General features: G+C 33.5%; 1 protein-coding gene across 2 annotated transcripts in view; it reads right to left on the reverse strand.

The window, feature by feature from the left end:
- The window catches only part of LOC150093381 (uncharacterized), a 196,304-nt gene that overhangs the window by 3,293 nt on the left and 165,702 nt on the right, over positions 1–27,309 (reverse strand). The window contains exons 6-7 of one of the 2 annotated variants that reach the window (XR_016550431.1): positions 24,443–24,476; positions 5,222–5,311 (exon numbers count right to left, since the gene is read on the reverse strand). Coding sequence is in view for 1 of the 2 variants with exons in the window: in XM_090413692.1 (XP_090269818.1) it covers positions 24,469–24,476 (8 nt within the window). In the remaining variant the exon portion in view is untranslated. The remainder of the gene's footprint in view (positions 1–5,221; positions 5,312–24,442; positions 24,477–27,309) is intronic. The other variant, XM_090413692.1, reaches the window with a different exon arrangement.

Here is a 27,309-nt window from a genome sequence, read left to right on the forward strand (position 1 = left end):
CCCAGTAGTGGAGACACCAAGGCAGAAGCAATGAGAGGTCATCCCAACCTATAGGAGTTGCCAAAGGGTGTACAACCTTATTATTAAATTACTCTGGATTCAGAGAAAGATGTTAAGAGTTTATTTTTCACATGGTTAGACTATAATAAGTTTAGTTTAATCCTTTATCGAAGTGTGAGCAAACAAAGTTAATGCAAACGATTTGCATCATGGGAGATACTGAGATAGGAGTGATGAGAGCTTTCTCCACTTTTGCAACGAGTTGGTAAGGTAGTTGTACTACCAACGAGGGTAAGGTAGTACAACTACCTTACTGGGGTAAGGTAGTTGTACTACCTTACCCCAGTCCTGAAGATACTCTCAGGTGCAAACTTTCTTTGCTCACACTTGGATAAAGGATTGATTAAACTAAACTTATTATAGTCTAACCAAGTGAAAAATAAACTCTCAACATCTTTCTCTGAATCCAGAGTAATTTAATAATAAGGTTGTACACCCTTTGGCAACTCCTATAGGTTGGGATGACCTCTCATTGCTTCTGTCTTGGTGTCTCCCCTACTGGGCGTGTATCCCTCTGACCTAGATGTGGCCTTCCTTCCCAGATTTGTTCAATAATAGTACCTTCCGATTCTAATTTGCATCTTTGTGGTTCTCTGATATTGTCATACATTTTGTTTTAGTTTTTGATATTTTCATATTATACAATTTTGCTGGTTTATTAAATGTATGTAGTAATATTTGTAGCTGAGTTTCATTTTCTGCAATTAATATTACATCATCTGCATAACATATAGTTCTTATTATTCTATTGTTTATTTTCATTCCTGAATTTTGTATTTTATTAACTTTTTGTATTATTTCATCCATTATTATATTGAATATTCCCATTGTTGGACTTAAAGAGTCTCCTTGTCTAATACCATTACTAATTTGTATCTCTTTACTTATTTTTTCTTATGTTTTTATTATACAGCTATTATTATCATATATTTCTTTAATCATTTGGGTTATGTTTTCCGCTACTTTTCTTCTCTGCAATATTTCTATTACATCTTGAATTAATATTCTGTCAAATGCTTTTCCAGGTCTATAAAGCATATAAATAGTTAATTATTGTATTCTATTGTTTTCTCTATCAATTGTCTGATTATGAATATTGCACTTGTACATGATCTACCTTCTCTGAAACCTTGTTCATCTAACAGATTAATTTCCTCTATTTTATTATTTAGGATTCTTGTTAGTACTTTTAATGAGGTATTTAATAAATTTATCCCTCTATAATTTTCTGGGTTTTTTTTTTTATCTCCTTTTTTAAATAAAGGTATTGTTACACTTTTCTTCCATTCTACTGGAAGAAAAGTGAACAATTTTTTGTTATCTTACCAGTATCTTTTTTGTATTTATTATTTGGTTGTATAATATATTCAAATTCTGAATTATAATTTATTTACCATTTTTTAATAATTCATTATTGATATTATCTAGACCTGGTGATTTTCTATTTTTCAATTGCATTTTCAATTTCTGTTATTTCAACTTTCATTTCTGTTGTATTTATTTCTTCTTCTTGATTTGTTTGTTTACCTAGTTCTACTTTTAATATTGGAATATATTCTGCTTCTTCCTTCTTTTGTGTATTAATAAATCCCACATTTGTTTCTGTATACCATAGAAATCATGTTCAAGTTCTTTTGTATATGATTCCCAAAATTGATTTTTGCTTTCTATTTTCTTTTGATTAACTTTATTTCTTTATATTCGTTCCAATTATCAGTTGTTTTCATTTGTAGATATTTTAGATATTTTTCTTTCTTTTCTTTTGTTAATATTTTTAGTTCTTCATTAAACCATGGAGTCCACCTTCTTGATTTTGTTATTCTTTTTTTTACCCTAATACTTCTGTTGCTATTTCAGTTAAATTTGTTTTAGAAATCTTCCAGTTATCTTCTACATGTTGTTCGCTGCTTAGTGAGTCATCTTGAAACTTTTGTTTTACTCTAATGTAGAATAATGTTTTTATACTTTCTTCTTTTAATAATTCCACTTTAAATTTTATTTCGGCATTGTGTTGGTTTTCTTTAGATTTTATTTTCACCCATTTCTTGTAAAGTCTTAGTTTACATATTAACAGATTATGATCACTTCCAATTTCTGCTGATGCTAATGCTCTAGCATCCTCTATTTCTGATGGGTGTATTACTTTGTTACATATAATATAATCTATTATTGATTCTGTTACACCCTGATACCTTAAGAATGTAGAATTCCCAGTTATCATGGTGTAACATGAAGAGACAATAAAATAAAACCCTGTATAAGAGCTAATATATAAATTACTTAAAGAAAAATATTTTTGCATCCAAGTAAAATATATAACAAAAAGTGCTTGTTGAACTAAATAATAAAAGAAGGAATATATTACAGTTGTGATAAAAAAAAAAAAAAAAAAAATTAGCTAAGTAAAACAGAAAAGGTTAGTCATAAGGAATTATATGTGAGAGGCTAGAGATTAAAATATTAAGTAAATTCTTAGAAAATTTGGAAGGGGGATTTATTTAGAGGCTAGCAAAAGAAAAACAATAGACTATCGCTCAGGATCAATTCCCGGATTTAGACATCGTCACGTGTGAGTCGCATGCTCGTCGACCTCAGGATGTTTGGCAGAAGAATGCCACCCTAATTGGTCAGTGAAGTCAAATCCAGTAAGGGGTGGAGAAAAGAAATTAAACAAGGTGCCAGTAGGGGTCAAGGTATAAAAGAGTTAGAAACCCCACCCAGAGGGCTTTTTCCCAGAAGGTTTCTTCACGAGCTCCTTCATATGGGTTTTCACAAGGTTTTCCTGAGTAGCGGGATTGAAGTTATCTCCGTCGTCAAAACAAGGAAACAAAAGTGCGCGGGATTTCAATTCCGTATTTCCTATGGTAAGAAACGAGGAATGCCATTTAGCTAAAGGGAAAGAAGGTATTATCTAAGTGTTTCATCATCCAGTGACAATTACGAGAAAGGGAAATCTGTATAGAAGTCGGTGTCCACATGGCGAGTTTCACAGCCATGGTATAGATGATTCTAAAGTGTGTTATTAATTCAACTACGAAAAGTAAAGATCACATAAGCACGGTTTAATGCCAAAAGAACTTAGGGGTAACAGATTATAAGAGAGATCATACCAGGATAGTTCAATCGGAAAAAGGTAGAGGCCAATATAGAAAACTCAAGAGAAAAGGTTCTGTAAAATTCTCATGTTAACTGAAAATCGTCTGTAATTGTAATCATTATTCTATTACTTAACTGTTGAAGAGACTAAGGAATTCATACTAGGACTTTAGTACATGACTGATTATAATGAAAGTATGCTTGTTAATGTTAATATTATATAAGTAATTATGTGTCCTGAGATTTATGCATGTGTATTGTAACTTACAGGAAAGTTTTAAATGTCAAAGTTATATGTTAACACAGTGTAAGGATAATTTAATTTACATAGTTTCAGATAGTTAAATAGAGTGAGTTGATCACATATGTCCAGGTGCTACAGCATATAGCATATTCAGACTAATATAGGGTTAACTAATGTGTTAATTAGATCTGGGATTATACATATGATTGTATGAGTTGAATTTGTTATGGCGGCGTGATCGTAATACCCATATAGGATCATAGCCAAATACTTGTGATTAGCTAATGTTATTTTATAAATGTTTTCTTAGTATTGAATTGAGTTATATATATTAATTGAATTGTACCATGCTAATGAGTTTAATAAACCTTTGTTCATTGATAATACAGTTGTCTGAAATTGCTGCCCAATGCAACACTTGAAAATGTACAATCTTAATCACGCGGGAGGGGAGAATATTTAAACGAGTAACGAGATAAAGTGTCACAACTGCAATATTGTTTCACATTCAGACATATTTTAGTAATTGCTCCTTGTTTTTGTATTTAATATCTCAAACTAAATGTCCCAAAAGGCACAGTATAATATAAATATTAGGGACACTAAGGGAAGAAATAGCTTAAATTTGTATTTTGGGGTGATATCTCGTACATATATAAAAGTTGAATATAGACAAGCAGAATTTCACTAGATAGAATAATAATCATAAATTGGGACACAACAATTCCTATCCTCTTGTGTTTCCAAAAGTTATTTTATGCCGATAAAATGTATTCATTATTTTTAAACTTATTATTTGCACAGAATTGTATCAATGTTTCTCCATTAAATCTTTGCATGATTCCATTTATTGGTATATTTCCTGTTCTTGCATTGAAGTCTCCCATTATAATTAATTTTTCATTTGGTTTTATTTCTTGTATTATTTGTTGTAAGTCCTCATAAAAAGCTTCTGTTTTTTCTTTTCCTTCTTATGGGGCATATACTGTGATTATATTTATTTTACCTCTATCTGTTTTTATCCTAACTGTTAATATTCTTTCATTTATATATTTATATTCTTCTATATTTTCATTTAACTCTTTATGTATTACTATTCCTACTCCTGGCTTCAGCTCTATTTTGTTTTTTTACTCCACTGTATATAAATATATAGTCATTTTGCATTTTTGAAAATTATGGAGACAACTACCGTGTTTGAATAAAAACTTTAGTTTAATATAACTAAAATCTTAACTAAAGTTTTTATCCAAACACGGTAGTTGTCTCCATAATTTTCAAAAATGCATTCGGATCACCGTGTAAGGCCTAAAAGAAAGAATATAGTCATTTTCATTGTTCCATTTCCTTTTTTTTTTTTTTTGTTTGTTTCTGTTATGCTGCATATTTTAATGTTTCTTTTGGCTATTTCTTGTATAAGTTCTTCCTCTTTTCCATTAATCGCTCTTACATTCCATGTTGATAGTTTTATTATTCCGTATTTTTTCCTTTTCCGTTCGATATCCAATTTTTCCATCCGATTCATGTTTGTCTTGGTTTCTCGGGCAATATTGTTTTACATCACATCCAATGGCGGGTTGCTGGTGATTGGGCCAGCAACCCATCCAATGATGAGTTGCTGGCCCAATCGCGAGATGCCTCCCACGTTAGCCGGGAATAATGATGTAGCCTTCATGCCTAGAATGGCCCTGCTGGAAGATCAAGCTTCTGACATACTTCACCTACATCTCCCGTTCACTTCTCCACCATGATGAGGTGTGGGTAGGATTTAGAGAGGTCTTAATAATAATAATAAATATATGAAGTTTAATATATTTCTACCTGAAATGCTTCTTTCTGCATCTACAAATGAACAGATTTAGATACTCATCAGCTGAATGCATTGACTCAGATTACATCATCATCATAAATCTAGAGGGAAAAAACCTGTGCTATGTAAACTAAAAAAATTAGGTTTTCAAGATTGAAATTTGATTTACAAATGAAATTCTAGAAAGAAATACTCTGAAAATAAACTAAAAAACAAATAGGGAAAACTTAAAATGATTTTATTTTCAAAAATTAAAGGGAAGGAGACTTCATATTACTAAATAAAGTGATTTACACATTTCAGTAGATGATAGAGCTTGACGTTGTATTGACACATAAAGAAAATATGTTACAGGTCAGCAGGCAAGGTGTTACTATTCAATAAGAAAGTCACAATAAGGACATAGTAATAATTCCAAGTCAACCATCACCGTGGTGAACAGCAAAGAAATATAATAAGCCTGAAAAAAACATAGGATGTAGGTGCAAACCTACATAGGTGACTGCAATAGAAGAATACTGTTAGTAGCTGGAAGTTAGAGGGGAATACAAGGAAGCATGCCTTGTGTATATGTAATGAAACTGAAATATAAAGTGGCAGGTATCATATCAGTCTAATCTTTAGATTTTATCCTAATTTTTAACAAAAGGAGGAAGAAAAAGTGCCATCTAATTCCAAAAGCTGAACCGAGAAATATTTCAGCAAAAGAAAACAGCATGAACAATATTTTAGAAAAGAAATTTTAGTAGATGATTTTAGAAAAGAAATTTTAGAAAGTTTATTCACTTGGTTATAAATTAAGAATGCCAAGAAATTAAATTCTTGTTTAATCCTTTATCTAAGTATCTTCATGACTAAGCTACTTGTATACAGAAGCTAACAACTAAACACACCCAAAAGGATGTGTGCTTTGCATCATGGAATACTAAGACAGTTAATGCGAGGTCATGAGCTTTTATATACAAGTAGCCTAGTTGCAAGGCTACTTCATATGCAAACACTTGGATTAAAGATTAAAAAAAATATAGTTTCTTGGCATTCTTAATTTAAGTGTTAACAGTTTAACTTTATTCAACATTATTTTATCAATATTTTACATTATACTTCTCAAGAAATTATATTCTTGTTTAATCCTTTACTCAAATGTAAGCAAACGAAGTCTGCATATGAAGTATCTTCACAATCAGGCTACTTGTATATATAGACTGTTGACTTCACATCATTTACCTTAGTATTCAATAATGCAAAGCACACTTCCTTTCAGATGTGTATACTGCTATGCATCATGGGAAGGGCCACTACCCAGACTGGTTTCAATCTTAGGTACTGTTAAAGTGAGGGGTACCTCTCCAAAAACTGAGTGATGGACAATATCACTCTAAATTTCACTGAATAACTGAAAGGATCACTGCAAAACTCATTACTCCTGACCTGAGTTATTCCAGGGCAGGAAACCCACAGGTGGCTCTACCACATAAGTGGCAGAGTCACAGTAACTTGCCATTGAGTAGAACCACTCTACTCCCCAGGAAATAAGTACCATCAGTAGGAGCCAAACCCAGAAAGATACCAAGGTTGAATAATTGCATAGTCATATATTATCCATATACAAGCAACATACAGATGTATTACCTTATTATTCAAACACTCTGTATCAGCAATAGACAAAGTTTTTTTTTCACTTGGTTATGAAGAAAATTTATTTGCCAAGAAATTATATTCTTGTTTAATCCTTTACCCAGTATAAGCTAAAAAAGCTTGACAATGGTCTGGATAGTGGCCCATCCCATAATGCATAGCAATATACACATCCAAAACAAAGTGCGTTTGGCAAGACAAGATACTAAGACAAATGATGTGAGGTCACCAGTCTCTATATACGAGGGTGGTCTGAAAAATTCTCAGCCTAACAATGAAAAAACGAATTTATAATTTCAAAATTATTTTTATTTTTCAACATAATCTCCCTTAAGACTAATGCAGTTATTCCAGCACCATTATCCCATCCCTGTAGTGGTTCTCAGTAAGATCTGCAAAATACTCCTCTATAGCTGCAATCACCTCTTGATTCAAAGAAAAACACTGACCAGTGAGGAAGAGTTTTAGTTTTGGGAAGAGAAAGAAGTCAGAGGGAGCCAAATCTGGGGACTTGAGTGGATGTTCCAACAATTCATAGTGCAGATCCCTTAATTTTCCCATTGCCAAAACGCCTTTATGGGCAAGTGCATTATCCTGATGAAAGATGATTTTTTTCTTCTGCAAACCAGGTCTTCTCTCAAGAATTTTTTTGTCTAGTCTGGTTAAAAGATCGGAATAATATTCCCTAGTTATTGTTTTACCCTTTTCAAGATAATTAATAAACAAAATGCCTTTAGCATCCCAAAACACCGATGACATGATCTTTTCTGATGGAACTGACTTTGTCTTCTTTGGCACTGAACAACCGGATTCAGTCCACTGTTTCGACTGCTGTTTGGACTCTGGTGTGTAATGGTGAATCCAAGTCTCATCCACAGTAATAAATCGATGCACAAAATCAATTTTATTCTTGTTAAAATGCTCCAAGCACTGTTCGGAGATTTTCATGCGAGTGCAGTTTTGATCTGCTGTGAGCAAGCGCAGCACCCATCTTGCGCAAAGCTTTTTCATTTCCAATTCTTCATGCAAAATATATCCTACATGTTCTTTTGAAATGCCTACAGTCTCAGCAATTTCATGCACTCTGACTTGCCAGTCATCCAGTATCATATCGTGCACATGATTTCTGGTGTTGTTACACTTTTTGGATGTCCTTCACGTGGCTCATCTTCTAGGCTGGTACAGCCACATTTATACTCGGCAACATATTTCTTAATTGTCCAAAACGAAAGAGAAGAATGCCCATAAACTTTTATGAACTTTGAATGAATTTCTTTTGCTGTTAAACTTTCTTTTACAAAGAATTTTATAACCGCACAATACTCAATTTTACCCATTTCAAGGGATACAGACAACACTTTTGCTTCCGACAGCTGTATAAAACAAACTACTTGTTTTATACAGCTAGAATTCCACATGGATATTTATGACAGATGTATCAACTTAGAAAAAAAAAATCTTGCCGATAGTGTTGCCATCTATGGTCGAGGCAGAGAACTTTTCGGACCGCCCTCGTACTTTGGTCAGGACTTTTCAGCATTTGTTATAGTGATGTTTACTAGGGCTAGTCATAAAGATACTTTACTTGCAAGCTTTGTTTCCTTACACCTAGTAAAGGATTAAACAAGAATATAATTTCTTAGAAAGTACAATTTACTTTTTAACAAAGTGAAAAAACTTTTATCAATATTTTCTATACTACTGTCATTTTTATCTGAAAGAAAGAAACAAATAGTAAGTGGAAAGCATTAAAAAAAAAAAAAAATCACTGAAATGAAATGTCCCAATATATGTCTGATATGTTACAGTGTGAGTTGCTAACAATACTCAATTTCCCATTTCAGAAATGGAAAATCCTTGTGTATGAGCTGGAGAATTACTTATCAATTTCTTTGCATCATCTTCCTGCAAATCTGGCAAAACTACCAAATATTTAGATAATGAAACTTGCATTATTTGAATACACGTGATCAACCATAAATTCAGCCAAGTATAAAATTGTTATAAATAACTGAATCAATTACATAAATGTCTATTCAACAATTGTCAAGACCTTTAACAAAACACTATATATTTCATACCTTCAATCTGGAAGACTTGGCCAAATTGTAAACACAATAATCCTAAGACATTAACAGGATAAATGGAGGAAACAGCCAGCTATATAATTCATCTATTACCTAGATCCAAAGGATGAAGATAACTTTCAATGTCTGGTGAAACACCAGCATCTTGCTTAATGGTGGCCTTGGCCTCAAGGGGAAGCAGAAGCCAGAAATCCGGAACAGGGTTTTTGGCTTCTGTTCTTCCCACCTTACATGCACTGCAAGTACATGTGATAGTCTGCAAGAGTATACCAAACACATCCAACTGGTCTTAAAATAATCTAGCCACCATTTACGCTATCAACATGCCTGAAGGGGTGTCAGTATATAGTGGTAGGCAAGAGGTGGGGGAAGAAGAATTTCATGACTATGCAAGGACAGGAGACTAGATATGTGCTCTTTTATCCTACAATGCATGACCCTACTCTTTACTTGACTTCTCTCCAACACTCAACCATGCAAATCATCAAATAATTCTAATTCTCCCTCAGAAAATAATAATAAAAATTTCCACATTCACTTCACCAGTATTTGTAGTCTTACTAACAAAAGGGATGATGTGCTAGATACCAATCTGGTTAACCAAGATGCTTGGCTTTCAGGGGTGAACTGTGGCTTTAATATACAAATATTAGAGGGAGAGAGAGAGAGAGAGGGGGGGGGAATAAGTTAAAAAAACCTTGAACACTTAAGGCAAATTCTGAATCTAAATTGGCTGAATCAGGCAGGGAGACTGGTTGATTGATTTGGATTTACAGCCAAAGCAATTCAGGCTATGAACCAGTATTATGTCTGTTAACTGCATATTTTCTAAGGGTCAGCTTGCCTGTATAGATGGATGAAAAACCAGAGTTTCCAGGAAGGAAAATCCTGCCAGGTAGACATGTAGTGAAGTTGTCTTCGGGGGGGGGGGGGGGGGAATACCCTCATGGTGAACTAATATAAGTTCAGGGAAAGAAATCCCACTGAAAGTTCCTGGCAAGTAACCAAGCAGGTTCAGAGAGAGAGAGAGAGAGAATACAAAGAAAAATGTAAGATAGCCAAGTTATATATCTCATCCCATCCCATCTTCCTTTTGTGTTAGGCTCAATTGCATGTCAGAGTGAGGTAATCTGTATACTGTTTATGAAGGATTAACAACACTATCTACATTGTCGGCCACAGCTGTAAACTGCACATGTTCATCTAGCCGGTTTGTCTGTTATGTGGGATGAAAAACTCAGGTTACCAGGAAGAAAACCCTGCCACTTCTCTATGGAACCAGCTAATTCACCTGAAAAGCTCTGATAAAGATTCTTTGCATCCTAGACAGAATTCAACTGAGAGAGCTATGAGGATCTTCAGAAAGAACACATGAAATGCACAGACATATCAGACAATGCAGATAGGATTAACTGCCTAATCACAATCATTAAGCATTAATCATTGCTGGCTTGTCACAGCAGGAACCTGCTGTGACAAGCCAGTGAGCTAATACAAACATCACTGGAAAACTGGTAAGAATATAGAAAATAAATTATCATGAAGGTGAAAAATGAGAAGGCAGCTGCTTAGACATGGAGGAAAGAGTGTAAAAGCAATCTGAGATTACAGAGATCTGGAATAATTTTAAATGAGATAAATGAGACAGTGATAGAAAATATTTAAGAACAATGCAATCAGGAGTGCGTTGTTCTTAAACATTGTCCATTCTGTTGGTAAATTTCCTTCCTTTAGTATTGTATTGGGGTGCTTAAGGGTCAAAGCTGTATAACTGACCAGGGCTTCTGACCTAATGTCCAATATCCTCACCTTCTCGTGATGAGGTATCTACCTGGATACTGAACGAATGAGGATGGGCTGGCAATTTGGGATTTAGCCAAACAAACTGCATTCTTATTGGCTTAAACCACAATATGAAATGATGGTACAACATGACAGAATTTCATGCCCAGTTATACAAGGCCCCCGTTGTTTTCACCAGAGACCTAGCATGAACAGTGAAAAGTCAGCTACTGGAACAAATCCTGAAACACATCCCAACTCAACATCACCAGAGTTCAAGATCGGAACTATCAACAAAAGAAGCCTGAATGGCAAAGAAATGGAGCTAGCTGATGAATTGGATAAGTACCAGATCAACATAATAGAGGTGCCTGAAACAAAAAAGACAAAAACTGGTAAGATCTTTCTGAGTAATAAATACATGTTATATTTAGGCAATGACAACCAAGGAAAAGAAGGAGTAGCTATAGTATTCAACACTAAATACAAGGCTAATCTTCTTGAATGGCAGGCAATATCAAGTGGAGTGATCAGGGCAAATATCAGAATGGGAAAACTGGACAATGAGACTTATTTGTGCCGATAGTGCCACAAAAGGTTCTACAAATGTAGAAGTGGAGTAATTTTTTTTTTTTTTTTTTTTAGGCTTTACAGAAAGAAACTGACACAATGAAAAAGGTAAAGTTGATCCTTGTTGGGGATCTAAATAGCAAAGTAGGAAATTATTGTCAGACATACAAAAATATTATGGGAAAATTTGGAGAAAAGACTGAAGATAATAATAATGGTAACTACCTGTTCGATTTCTGCTTAGGGCATGGACTGGTTATTATTAACACAATGTTCCAACATAAAAATGTGCACAAATTCACATGGAGAGAAGATGCAAGGAATAAGAAAAGTCTCATTGACTATGTCATCGTTGATAGTGATGTTTTCTCACTGGTGCAGGACACTAGAGTGTACAAAGGATTTCAAATTGGAAGTGATCACCTTCCAATTGGAAGTATCTTGAGCAGGATAAAATTGAATTTCATATCGAAAAGAAGAACATGTAAGAAAGTTTTAAAGCGAATAAAAGTTGAGCAGCTCTCAGATGTAAACTGTAGACTGAAATATACACACATTATTCAAGAAAAAATGAAAGTGTTTGGGAACAGGAATCAAATCTTGGAGATTCAATGGCAAGCTCTGAAGTAAACATTGATTGATTTAGCCAGAGAGGCATGTGGTGAAGTTGTCTGCAGGGATAGAAAAATCAGAACTCCATGGTGGACACAGGAAGTTAAAGAGGCAGTGAAGGAAAAGAAAAAAGCATATCAAATGTTCCTGGCAAATAAGTCAGCTTGTGCTCTTAGAGAATACAGAGACAAATGTAAGAAAGATAAACACTGTGTAAAACTAGCTAAACAAAAGTCAAGTCATGGCAACACTTTGGTAAGAACATAGAATATGAATATTAAGAAGGTGGCAAGATATTCTGAAGGTTGTTGAAAAAGCTCAGAAATGGAGGAAAGATGCTTAGTGATGATAAAGGTGACATGAAAACTGGAGAAAAATATATCCTTGAAAAAATGGAGTAATTATTTCAAAAAATTACTAAATGAAACAGTCAGCAACAGCACAGTATTAAAAAACACTCAACAGACATGCAATCAGGTAAACATATCCATACTTGAAGTTAAAAAAGCCATCAAAAGCCTGAAATGTGGAAAGGCAGCTGGAGTAGATGATATTCGACCAAAAATGCTCAAGTATGGAGGTATAAAAGTCCTGCAATGGTTGAATTGCACAGAAGGCCTGGACATCAGGATGAATTCCAGATGATTGGAGTGGAGCTATCACAGTACCCATATGTATATCTCATCTCATATCATCTTCCTTATCCCTCTTTTACCTTGCAGCGTCAACAGTTTATTAATAAACGGACCTCGAACAGTTCACAGGATAAGGTGGTCAAGCCCTACGTCCTGGTGTATCCTATGTCCGTAGTGTTGAGTTCTCAAGGCCGGTTTGCCTGCTTTGCAGGATGAAAAACCCCAAGATAAACTGTGGAAAAACCCTACTGCCGGCTAACTTGGCTATGGCAGAGGAAGATCATTTAGCTCCTCATGTAGCTGACGGGAATTTAACCTAGGACACTCCTTCCCCAGGCATATGGTTGCAAAGTGCACAGCCAGTAGGCTATATAAAGGGAAATAAAACAATGTGAGTATCACAGAGGTATTTCCTACTGAGAATTCCTGGTAAGATTTATGCAAGTATACTTGAGAAACTGTTGAGAAGGATTGTGAAAGGGAATCTTGGTGAAGAATAAGCTGGAATGTGGCCAGATAGAGACTGTCAGGATCAGATTTTCACTTTACAACAAATTGTTAAGAAATCATGGGAATATAACAAAGATCTGTATTTAAGTTTTGTAGATCTGGAAAAGGCTATTCAAAATGCTACAGTTGTATGATGTCAATGGTGCATTAGAATTGAAGTACAGGAAGATGGTTTGATGTTAAATTTGGTGTCAGACAAGCATGTATGTTATCTCCTCGGTTATTCATTATCTATATGGATAACATTATGAAGGAAAGTTTTGATATCAGGTATTAAACCTGATATCAAAATTGGAGATGTTAATCTCAGCTCTTTGCTTTATGCGGATGATATTATACTTATAAATATATCTGTTACACGTCTGCAAGATTCCCTGACTAAATTGAATAACTGTTGTAATAGATATGGTATGAAGGTCAGCAATAACAAGACAAAGACAATGAAAATAGACAGGAGCACTGAAAATATTGACTACATTGTAAATGGAGAACCTATAGAACAAGTAAAACATTTCAGCTACTTAGGCACGATTTCTTGTGAAGATGGTAAATTAAATATGGAAATAGACAACAGAATCAACATAGATTTGTATAAAAACTTGTATATCACTGAGAGAAAGCTAATCGGATTAAATACGGATAGCCAGGAGCAAAACATGTATGCCAAAGTACACGTGCACTGTGGAAGAAGAGCACGCGATCTCCCCACCACCACCACCGAAGAGTATGCTAGGGGAGACTATGGTGCTAGGTGTTGGGAGATGTAAGGTGACGTGAGCAAAGAGGGAGAAATTTAATGATGTAGTGAGGAGTGTTGGGTGTGGAATTTAAAAAGCGAAGCAGCACCAGCTCAGAGCTTTTAGGCTTGCTTTTTCTTTAGTCATCCTCTTCCTTGGAGGGATTGTGGGAGAATGCCGAGGAATCCTTGGGAGATCGCCGGTCAAGGATTTGCCCAGCAAAGCTGAGTTCCTGTTTACTGCAGAGACAGCTAAGCCTTACCGAGCCTGATGACCAGTGAACGGTGAGCACGTGTCTTCGTTGCCAGAGATATATCCAGTCCGGACCATTCAGTGGGGTAATGCAGACCAAGTAGAATGAAAAGAGGACCTGGAGGTGATGTTATATCGTGATATGTATGATGTTCTAATGGTTCCCCAGCAATTGGTAAAGTAGAAACTTTAATCTGTTTAGTGAATGTATAAAGGAAGAAAGACTGTAATTATTAGTTGGACATTAAGTTTAGAAGGTTGTGAATTTCATGCAAGGACTTTAGAGATATAGTTTAAGAGAGCAGTGTAACTCTGAGACATAGTGAAGAAATTAGGGTTAAATTAATGTCTATGAATGAATATCCTTTAGTATTGTGGAGTTTAAGCTCATGATTTACCTTTGATAGAATGTTTTAACTGTACTGATCTTTATACATGCTAAGAGAGAGTAAGAAGGGTTAGATAATTATGTTTTTTTCATTGAAATTGATATTGAAGCTAGCATGTAGAAAAGTTTATTCATGATATGTAATCTGACTAGTGTGTAGTTAAATGTTTTCTTTAAATTCAATAGTTGACTTGCCTGATTTCATTTTCTATTGCACCGCTCATAAATAATCGAACCACGGCAGGAGGTAATTTATAAGGGAGACTACGAACTACGACTGCAAACTAAGTTAGAGACAGATGAGGTTTGAACTACTTTATATAGTTTAAGAAATTAGGGATAGTGTGCTATGGTAAGTTCTGGTTCTTTCATTTTTCATTGTTCAAAAATCTAGAATTCAGGGTGGCGCAGTATAATATAAATTTTCCCTGAATAAGAAGAGAGAACCAGTACTGAAACAAAGGAATTGCCATTGTCTATTGGGAATCTATTTGTCTTTTACCCACATGCAATATCCTTAAAGTTGCTAACGGCCCAAAGTAAGTGTTAAGACTGCATACATTAAAGAGTTAATGAGATATAATTAAGGTTATAACAGAAAGTGTTGAATTAAGGAATTAATAACGATATAGGCACGAAGAAAACATAAGCAAAGTAAGAAGAAATATAAGGAAGTGAGGACGTAACAATAGGAAATAAGTTTTTCATGTAGTGCTATCATATCCTGTATCACACCTCTTGAGGGTATACATGTCAGGAATTTGACGATGAAGTCCAAAATCTCTGGTGTAAGTCAATCTTTATTTCCTCTTGTCAAGTAGCTGACATGTTTTATTGCTGTTTCTTTAATCATTTCTTTACCTCTTTTCCAAGACTCCAAAACTGTATCTAAAGCATCATCATCATCAAATTCGTAACATATAACCTCAAGGGGTGCACAGGATATGATAGTACTACATGAAAAAATTTACATCATTACTAACTTCCTATCTACCATTTTCCTACAAATCAGTCTGTTACTTGTCAAGACTCCAACTTTATCAGATCTTATATTTTTATCATCTAAGGCACTTTGTACCGTATCAATCCAACTACATCTTGGACTTCGTCTGGGTCGTTTTCCTGCCAACCTGGCAGAGAACACTTGTTTTACTAATCTCTCCTCGCCCAATCTGTTTAAGTGACCATACCACCTGAGATTAGCTCTGCTAACGCATTCCTGGATGCTGACAATATCGAGTTCTTTCCTAATATCCTCATTTTTAATATGATATTGCCATTAATGCCATCTGTTCACGCCTCTAATCTTTCTCAGGACTCTCATATCTGCTGTCTCTAGCCTTTGGTCAAGTGTTATTTCTAAACCAGCTCTCAGATCCATAAGTTAAAATTGGTTTCAACAGTGTCTTGTATACAGCTAATTTAGTTTTTTGACTAATTTCTCTTTTATTCCATATAAATTTATTCAGTTGACTTCCTACCATACCAGCTTTGTTGATTGTGTTGTCTATTTCCATATTTAATTTACCATCTTCACTAAAAATCATGCCTAAGAAACTGAAATGTTTTACTTGTTCCACAGGTTCTCCGTTCACAACACAGTTGACATTTTCAATAATTCTACCTATTTTCATTGTTTTTGTCTTTTTAATGCTGACCTTCATACCATATCTATTACAACAGTTATTCAATTTAGTCAGGGAATCTTGCAAACTTGTAGCGGATTTATTTAGAATTATAACATTGTCCGCATAAAGCAAAGAGCTGACATTAACATCTCCAATTCTGATATCATGTTTAATACCACTTTCCTTCATAATGTGATCCATATAGATAATGAATAACAGAGAGGATAATGTACATCCTTGTCTCACACCAGATTTAACATTAAACCATCTTCCTGTACTTCCTTCAATTCTAACTGCTGACTTACAACTCAAATAAAGACTTAGTATGGCTTGATATAATGCCCAATTGACACCATATAATTGTAGCGTATTGAATAGCTTCTCTCTTGGCACCTTGTCATATGCCTTTTCCAGATCGACAAAACATAAATACAGATCTTTGTTATATTCCCATGCTTTCTCAACTGTTTGTCGTAAAGTGAAGATCTGATCCTGACAGCCTCTATTTGGCCTGAATCCAGCTTGTTCTTCACCAAGCTTTTCTTCCACAATTCTTCTCAACTGTTTCTCAAGTATACTTACATAGATCTTGCCAGGAACACTCAGTAGGGAAATACCTCTGTAATTCTCACATTCAGTTTTATTTCCCTTTTTATATATGGGTACTATTAGAGCTCTACTCCAATCATCAGGAATTTGTCTCTCTGTCCAGGCTTTCTGAATGATGCAGTGCAGCCACTGTAACACTTTTATACCACCATACTTCAGCATTTCTGGTCGATCATCATCTAATCCTGCCTTTCCAAATTTCAAGCCTTTGATGGCTTTTTCTACTTCAAGTATGGACATGTATTCCTGACTGTATGCCTGTTGAGTGTTTTTTACCACTGTGCTATCACTGCTTGTTTCATTTAGCAATTTTTTTGAAGTAATTACTCCATACTTCAAGGATATCTTTTTCTCCTGTTTTCATGTTACCTTATTCATCTCTAACTCCTTTTACTCTTTCCTCCATTTCTAAGCTTCTTCAACAACCTCCAGAATATCTTACCACCTTCTTGATATTTATTTTCTATGTTCTTGCCCAAGTCCTCCCATGACTTTTGTTTAGCTAGTTTTACACAGTGTTTAGCTTTCTTACATTTGTCTCTGTATTCTCTAAGAACAAAAGCTGCCTTATTTGCCAGGAACTGTTGATATGCTTTCTTCTTTTCCTTCACTGCCTCTTTAACTTCCTGTGTCCACCATGGAGTTCTGATTTTTCTATCCTTGCAGACAACCTCACCACATGCCTCTTTGGCTAAATCAATCAGGATTTTCTTCAAAGCTTGCCACTGAATCTCCAAGGTTTGGTTCCTATTCTCAAACTCTTTCATTATTTTCATTTCATTTCTTCAATAATCTTTGTGTATTTTAGTCTACAGTTCACATCTAAGAGCTGCTCAATTTTTATTCGCTTTAAAACTTTCTTACATGTTACTCTTTTCAATATGAAATTCAATTTTATCCTCCTCAACACTAAATAGTGATCGCTTCCAAATAGTGATCGCTGTACAATCTGGTGTTCTGCACCAGGGAGAAAACATCACTATCAACAATAACATAGTCAATGAGACTTTTCTTATTCCTTGCTTCTTCTCTCCATGTGAATTTGTGCACATTTTTATGTTGGAACATGCTGTTAGTAATAACCAGTCCATGTCCTGAGCAGAAATCCAACAAGTATTTGCCATTATTATTAGCTTTGCTCTTTTCTCCAAATTTTTCCAAAATATTTTTGTATGTCTGACAATCATTTCCTACTCTGCTATTTAGATCCCCAACAAGGACCAACTTTTCCTTTTTCATTGTGTCAGTTGCTTTTTCTAAAGCATCAAAAAATTCCTCCACTTCTACCTTAGTAGAACCTTCTGTGGGACCATAGGCACAAATAAGTCTCATTGCCCAATTCCCCATTCTGATATTTGTCCACATCACTCTACTTGAGACTGCCTGCCATTCAAGAAGATTAGCCTCATATTTTGTGTTGAATACTATGGCTACTCCTTCTTTTCCTTGATTGTCATTTCCTGAATATAACATTTTGTATTTATTGCTCAGAAAAATCTCACCAGTTTTTGTCTTTTTTGTGTTTCCGTCACCCCTATTATGTCGATCTGGTATTTATCTAATTCTTCAGCTAGCTCCATTTCTTTGCCATTCAGGCTTCTATGTTGATAGTACCGATCTTTAACTCTGGTGATGTTGAGTTGGGGTGTGCTTTCAGATTTGTTCCAGTAGCTGACTTTTCGATGTTTGCCCTGGTTCCCTGGCGAAAACAACGGGGGGCCCTTGTTTAACCGGGCGACGCCCCAGCCGCCATGAAATTTTGTCATGTTGCACCATCATTTTCTGTACTGGTTTAAGCCAATAAGAATACAATTTGGTCGGCTAAATCCCAAATTGCCAGCCCATCCTCGTTCGTTCAGTATCCAGGTAGATACCCAACAGGGTGCACCATGAGAAGGTGAGGATTGGACATTAGATCAGAATCTCTGGTTGGTTCTCCGCATTCCTTTAAAGGCTATGTGGAGGTCTCCTCAGTTATACAGCTTTGACCCTTAAGCACCCCTTCAGAGTATCTAAAGCAAGATTATTTAATTTTTCTTTCAATATCCTCTGATAATTAGAACTGGTCAAGCTATCTTTGAGTTTTGAGATGTCTATTTTCTTTTGTTTTTGGTGATTTATTCTCTTTCTTCTGAACTGATTTTTAGTTTGGCTGATAGTAGTTCATGGTCTGTATCCATGTCAATCTTTTTTAATGTTTTGACATTTTGGAACAAATGTTTCTATTTCGTATTAACGATTATATAGTCTATACAGTTTTTCAGTTTTTGATTTCATTGTTTGGTGATGTCCAGGTGTATTTGTGTTGTGCCTGTGGTAGAATAAGGTATTTGTGATTAACAGTTGATTTTTTTTTGCAAAAATTAATCAAGTCCTCTCCTCTCTCATTCATCTCTCCATGACCAAATTTTCCCATTACTTCTGCTTTATCTTCAGAGTACTGACAAATGTTTGCATTAAAACCTCCCATATAATCAGAATATCTCTTGTATACTTGTTTGGCTGATTTCTTCTCGCAATTGTTCAAGGAATTGACTATATTCCTCCTTTTCATATGATTGGTTTGGGTCATAAACTTCTATTATTTTCATATATATTCCTTTGTCTTTTGCTTTGAATCTTCTGAGATAATTCTAGAGGAAATTGGTCTTACATCAACTATTGAGCTTAGGAGCCATTTTTTAATGATTAGTGCTACACCTCTGCGATGGTTATCTTTCCTTCCTGAGTAAAATATGCTTGCATTTTTTATGTCGATTTTTCCCTCGTCTGTCCAATAGATGTCTGCAACTCCCACTATTTCCCATTTAAACAGTTCAAGCTCTCTCTCTATTAGTTTTAATTTGCCAATTTTGATGGAATCTAATATTGATGGTTGAAATTTTTAATTTAAGAATTTGAAAGGGATTAGAAATAAAAAACAGATGACTGAAAACTAGACCAGAAAGTTCTGAATAATATTACAAGCAAGGTAATTACTGCAAGCAATCACAGAAAGGTGTGTTTTGTAACAACTTATGTGAAGACATAATTTGGTATATAAACTTTAGATCTTTTCCTACACTAGTCATTAAGAAGGTCCAAATGAAATGGAAAATTTTAACAGTGATCCAAAGGTTGAGGGAGGGGGGGGGATTTGAAGTCATTTATCAAGTCATCTTAAACCCATGTTTGTTTTAACAATGAATTATCAGCGGGACATACTCTACACCAATATACTAAATGAGCTATGTTCACAGTAGAAATTTCAATAGTCAACATTTCTGTTGTTTGTGAGAACTAATGATGTCAGTAATAAAATTATGCCATTCTTTTTATATAATGAAACCTGTGGTGAATTCATCACTAAAAAAAAAAAAAAAAAACATACTAACAACAGTAATGACTATTTAATTTGTAAATATTTCATCCCAAGTATCTTGGGACATCATCAGTATAGTAGATGAAGAAACAAACTCAAGACATACCATGCTAGACCTCCCAGAATTTATGGCTTACATAAGCTTCACAAAATTAATGTTCCTCTCAGACCCTTCATAGATTCTATTAGCAGTTCAACTTACAAGTTATCAAGATTCTTATCTAACCTTCTCCATCCTCACATAGGCCACTCAACCTCTTCAATCAAAAATTCCACAAAATAAAAGACATTCAACTGTTAAAAACTGACTTGTTAATTAGCTGCGATATTGTCTCCCTCTTCACGGACATTCCCCACAAAGAAACAGTAGAATTATTAACTCAAAAATTTCCTTCTGATATAGTTGAATTATTCAAATTTGTTATTACATCTAGATGTAATAACAATTTTGATTATTGTAAATCAAATCTGGTTGTAAATTTCACCTGGAAAGGTCAAATTTACAAGCAAGAAGGAGGAACAGTAATGAGATCTCCTTTATCACCAAACTTAGCAAACCTGTTTCTAGAACACCTTGAAGAAAAAATATTCACTTTTGAACCCAAACCAAAAATTTGGTTACGATATGTCGACGACGTATTTGCAGTCTGGGATCATCCCGAACAGGAATTACAACTGTTTCTAGATAAAATAAACCTTCTTCACCTTCACATCAACTTTACGCTAGAAAAAGAATCTCCACAGGATATCTCCTTTCTGGATTTACACATTCAAAGAAAAGACGATGGTTCCATCACCACGTCTGTCTATCGCAAGACTATATTTTCAGGTCGCTACATTCACAATTCTTCCGCTCATCATCCACCTCAGAAATTTGGCATCATTAAATCGCTAGTTTCCAGAGCACACAAATTCTGCTCCTCTGAAGATTCTCTAAACCAAGAACTAGAAATAATTAAAAATAGCCATACTAAATGGATATAATCTTAAAACAACTCAAAAAAATCATCAGTCACCTTTCCACACATCAACCCAGACAAGAAGAAGTCCATAGATTCCCATACCTTACTTCAAAGGCATCTCTGAACGTCTTTCAAAAATTATGAAGAAATACAATTTTGCCATTACTTACAAACCTATCAAACAAAACTCTCGCCTCTGATGTGACCTGGCATTTATGAGATCCCATGCTCCTGCAAATTGTCTTACTTTGGTCAGACAGGTAGGTCTGTTCAGAAACGCATCTCGGAACATCAAGACCACATTCGTCTTTTCAAAATGCAGAAATTTGGTCTCTCTCAACACGGAGTTGATAATCCAAACCATAAGATCCATTGGGAGAAGTCGAAACTTTTACACAGATCTTTATATAAATATGAACGTTTATATAAAGAAAGTGCTGAAGCCCTACTACACAGACCAAATTTAAACCGCAACGATGTTCTTACTATTCCTAAAGTATGGGAAATTGTCATACAAAATTGTGTAAGATAATTTTTATATATATATATATTTTTTTTTTAAATTTTTTTTTTCCAGTTATATTTAATTTACTTCTATAACACGTTACTGCATGCATATCGAGATTCCATTGTAATCATGAGCCCTAACTGTATATTATTCCTAGTATTGTTTGAACTACTGTACTGATGATTTCCCAAGATACTTGGGATGAAATATTTACGAATAAAATAGTCATTACTGTGGTTAGTACGTGTGTTTTTTAGTAATTATGCCATTCAGAACATGAATTGTAGTAGTTGCTTTTGTAAAAATCTGTCAAGTCCATTAAAAGTCATGAAAAGTTTTATTATATATTCAGTTTACTTTCAGCTTATATATTCTACACTTTTTTTTTCTTTTTTAACTACAAATATTCCAGTTGAAACTAAAATTGAAGTGAATATGCCAAATTTTAACAGATCATACAAACACTAATTTTTGTTAAATCTTTTCCAATTAATACAGAATTATTATTATTACACCTACTACAAGAGACCACCAGAGAGAGAGAATAATTGAGAGAGGCCACTTATAACTCAAACCACTTATAGTACCTCCTCCTGAATTCATCCATACTAACTGCATGCACCACTCTATAAAAGACAAATCTTGTTCTCATTCCCTCCCCACTCTCTCTCTCTCTCTCTCTATAAGATGAAAAATTCAGCTACTGGTATCTTATATGACCCTTTCAGAAGTTTGAAAGGCTATCATCCCCTCTTTGTTCTGTTTGCTGGTGTCTGCAGTCTATAAATTGATGTCTATAAATGCTCAATATATTCTAATAATCTGCTTTTCCAGTCACAATATCAATATTCTCCTTTGCCATGTATTTTAGCATCACCTCAGAAACCATGAAACCAGATCTGCACACATCAAGGTTGTAGAGAGGCAAAATGACTTCCCTATCCTTACATGTCAATGTTCATTTCAATATTATGAATATCTGAATTGTTTTATCAAATTTCATCATCAAATTCCTGACATATACCCTCAGGAGATGTACAGTCCTACCCCAAAAACTTCCTATCAATTTTCCTCAGATTAGCCTGTTATCTGTCAGCATTCCAATATTATAAGATCTTATATTTCTGTCTTCTAAGGCACTTTTTACTGTAACAATCACCTACATGACCTACATCTTGGTCTTCCTCTGGGGTTTTTTCCTGCCATCCAGGCAAAGAATACTTGTTTAGCTAATTTTTCCTCACGCATTCTGTTTAAGTGTCCATACCGCCTTAGATTAGCTCTGCTAACACATTCCTGAATGCTAACAATGTCAAGTTCTTTGCTAATATCCTCATTTTTAATTTGATACTACCGTATTTCCCCGAAAATAAGACCTAGCATGATTTTTCAGGATGCTCATAATATAAGTCCTACCCCAAAAATAAGTCCAGTTAAGATCATCAGCCAGACGGACGCATTTAGTATGTCTGTTGCAACACACGACGGACATATTGAATTATAAAATAATAATATTAACATATAATTAAATATAAAACAAATAAAACGAATAGTTTGCATACTTAAAATAAATGATAATATAAATTATAATTAAGTATTTGTAAATACCCAAGTGGGTGCCTTTGGATGAGGGATAAGCGCCTATGTAAACAGATGAACTCGAGACTTATTGCCGAATGACCAATCAGACATGAATAAATGTAGATTGTTGTACATGAAAAAATAATACATCCCCTGAAAATAAATCCTAATGCGTCTTTTGGAGCAAAAATTAATATAAGACCCGGCCTTATTTTCAGGGAAACATGGTACCATCTGTTCACCTCACTAATCTTTCTCAGAACTCTATCAGAGGTTGCCATTCTTTATGAAGCATTTTATTTCTAACCCTGATCCATAAGTTAAAATCGGTTTGAACACTGTCTTATATACAGATAGTTTAGTGTTTTGACTAATCTCTTTCTTATTCTATATAAATTTATTCAATTGACTTCCTACTATATCTACTTAGCTAAATCTGTCTATTTCCAAATTTAATTTAGATTATGAACAGGGGAGATAATGTACATCCTTGTTGCACACATGACTTAACATTAAACTATCTCCCTATACCTTTTTCAATTCTAACTGCTGATTTACAAATCAAATAGAGACTATGTATTGCTTGATATAATGTCCCATTTACTCCATATAACTGAATCATTTTGAACAGCTTTCCTGTTGGCACCTTGTCATATGCTTCTTTAATTTCAACGAAATAATGTCAAAACCAAAACTGAACCACACTGCTATGTTTTGGTGTGCATCATAAATTTCAAATCTTATTAACTTCCATTCAACTAGAGGTGAGATACTGATATAATTTTTGCACATATTCCTGCTTTGGGTGTTTGCTAATGGGAGTGAAAAACAATAACTGAAATAGTTTGAGAGATTTTTGTATGTATTTCAAATACGACATCTGAGAAAATCTATGCAGCCAGTTCTGAAAGAATTTCCGTACCAATGGATAGACACACTGCAGAGAGCATATGGATAGATTAATGCATTTTGCAAAAATGTGCCAAAAAATGAGGCTAGTAGAAAGCAATTTGATGTTATCAGCATTCAGGAATGTTTGAAAAAGCTACTAGCAAACCAAGTGCTTGTCACCCAAGTATTACTGGATTCTTGGATGGCAAGTAAAGAATTTGAAGAAGACAAAGACCTAAGTGGACCTAAATGTGTGACACTAACATAGTATTCTGTATATATCTGAAGGGTATATAAAAAAAAGATAAGTGTATTTATGAGTGGCTGTCTGTTAGAATACAATAATGGATAAATAACAGAATGGACAATATCAGCATATTAAATCAATCTATGACATTCTACTTATGAAAAAGGTCACATGATCAATGCATCACATAATTATATTCAGTTAGTAATATTAAATTAATTAAAAAATACTTACTTTTCTAGACAGTAAATTCATCCATTTCAAAGACCTAAAACAAAACATGTTTTTAAAAGAATCCTTTGACATATACAAAATTGCAAATTCATTTAAAAAGTTTTAATTTATTATTTTAACAAAACAAAAAATTTATAACATGAATCTTATTCCATGCACCTCAGTCCAATAACATAAAATAAAATAAAATATATAACATATGTAATGCAACCCAATGAAATTAAAAACAAAGATCTTGGCATGCAATTTGGTTGGCCATATACATACTAGTATAGCAACAACAAACTTGAATTATAAAAATCATTCACACTGCATTTTTAAAGGTAAATAAATAACAAAATAAATAATTAACACATAAAAAAAAAACGGAACACCAATATGATGAATAAGGCAAATCATTTAACTCACTTCTTCTCTTAACAAGCCTATGCATTATAAAATCCCTTTGCTAAAAATACCCCCTCGCTCCCTTTTCTTTTGTTTTTCTCCACAGAAACTACTTATATGAATTAAAAAATCTACTAAATTAGTAAATATTAAATTTTGCAATGTAAACAATAATTAGTTGAACTTTGAATAATTCTCTATCTTATTGAACTTGTCATCCTTATCTATTTTAATTTTTTTTAAAACTTATTCACTAATCTACTAATGTATGATTATGTTCAAAAAAAAAAAAAAAAAAATTAAGTAGCTTTCTTTTAGAACATCAACTAATCCTCGATACATGTTTAGAAAGTTACTCACCTTTAATCAATTATGAAGTCACTGCATATACTTTGCAGGATTACACAAATTAACTTTTGAAGATACTGATAAACTGTTTTGAGTTTCTCCAAAATTTAATCTTTATACTTCTCAGATGTGTCTTCTTTCAGAATATTTTTCCTTAGATACATAAGATTTAAAAAGTAATGGGTGAAATATTTTATCTTTTTTTTTTATTATTTTTTTTTTTAAGTTAGTTCATCTTCATTTATAAAAATCATCATAACACTGATGCAGTTATCTTGCAAAATTTCTATTAAAATTAAATTATTTTTCTTGCTTTGTTTTCATTACTGTAATCAAAATAAGAATTGGCATTATCTGCTTTTATGTATATCTTTATTATAAACATTACTATTTTTTCTACTGTGTGAAAATTCAAAAGGCAAACAAAGCAAAACATAACTTTTGGGAATAATCCTAACAAAATTCTTCTGCTTAAAAATGATACTGTTCTAGAGATTATCAGCATCAATATTTTTATTACTGAAATTAAATTTAATGCAAGAATAGAAAATTTATATACTTTTTTATTGTTTTCACATATTAATTCATTTACGGATTAGCCGACTCCTATTAAAAATTTTCTTTTGTTTCAAAATACTGTTCTAGAAATTATCAGTATCAATATTTTTATTATTGAAATAAAAATATGCAAGAAAGAAATATAATTTTTCTTATTATATTTGCATGTTGTTTTCAGATTCCTATTCACAGAAATCGGTAAAATTTGTCTCCTTTGAAAATAAGTCAACCTTTGAAATAATTTATATACAAAAGTGCTGAATAACAGAGTTAAATTTTGATGAGAAGTAAGCGCAGTCAAGTTTTATTAATCATTTTTACAAATTTTAAATAGAATGTTTTATACATGCTTCACTAAAATACTCCAAGTCCTGATTCTTCATGATATTTACATACAACTAACTAGAATTAAAAGGATAAAATGGCATTCTTATGTGGGAATTATTACCTATTGATAGAAACAATTTAAATATTTCCCAAATGCCAAACAAAAGAGTGAGAAAATAAGAAATTTACCATAACTTTTATAATTTTAACTTATAAAAAGTAGTTTTTTTCACTGATTAAAAAAAAATAATAATAAATGAATAAATAAATAAATAATTTACCATAATACTTTAAAAAGGCTTCATTCTGAAGATAAGGCTAGAATATAAGGTATCTTATTTTCTTTCTGATAAAAATATGATTAAAAAAACTCAGGATTTATTTTTTATTTCTAGTAAAGCAAGATTTTTAATATTATTTTTTTAAGTCTAGAAATAAAAACAGCCAGTAATTAAAATATGCATGTATCAGTCCATGTAATTATACTCCATGTAATGACTTAATGATCAAAGAAATAAAAAAAAAATAAACATTTTTACATTACTAAAAAAATATGAATTTCTACATGTAAAGAGAGAGAATGGTTACCTTAGCTTTAAATGAATTAGATAAAAAAGAATGGGTCCAATTCAAGGTATTTGGGATGAGACAGATTTTCATGATTCATGATTTTGTAAACAATGTTCCATAGTGTGTTATTGCACTACACATGTATTTCGAATTAAGTGCTGGTTGAAGCTCGTGTTAAGGTTTAATTGTTGCAATATTTCATCTCTTCTTAAAATTAAGAAAACACACAAAAGCTATGAAAAAATTTTATTTAAGAGCCATATATTTTGATGCGAAAATTACAGATCATCAGTGCCATTAGGTAATAAAATACAAGGTAGAACTAGAACAATGGACAAATTTAAAACAGTAAGGGCTGCATGATATTATACATAAAACAGCGCAAAGAAAAAGCTAAAGAAACAGTATTATTATTAAATGGTAGAACTGAAGGACAGCCCAGCAGAGGAAGACCAAGAAAGGAATGCATTGCCAACATTAAACAAAGCACCCACTTAAACTCCATAATAAAACTTCATAAAAAGACAGTAGACAGAAAGAAATGGCAAAAAAATTCGTCTTTGAGGAACTCAACCTGCCATGAATGGAAGAGAAGAAGAGAGAATGCCACTGATGATCTGTAATTTTCAAAACCAAAATATATGGCTTTATAATAAATTTTATTCATCCTTTTCTTA

The sequence above is a fragment of the Typopeltis vanoorti genome, chromosome 24 (assembly GCF_054136105.1).
Source record: "Typopeltis vanoorti isolate ZY-2024b chromosome 24, IOZ_Tvanoo_1.0, whole genome shotgun sequence".
NCBI lineage: Eukaryota > Metazoa > Arthropoda > Arachnida > Uropygi > Thelyphonidae > Typopeltis > Typopeltis vanoorti.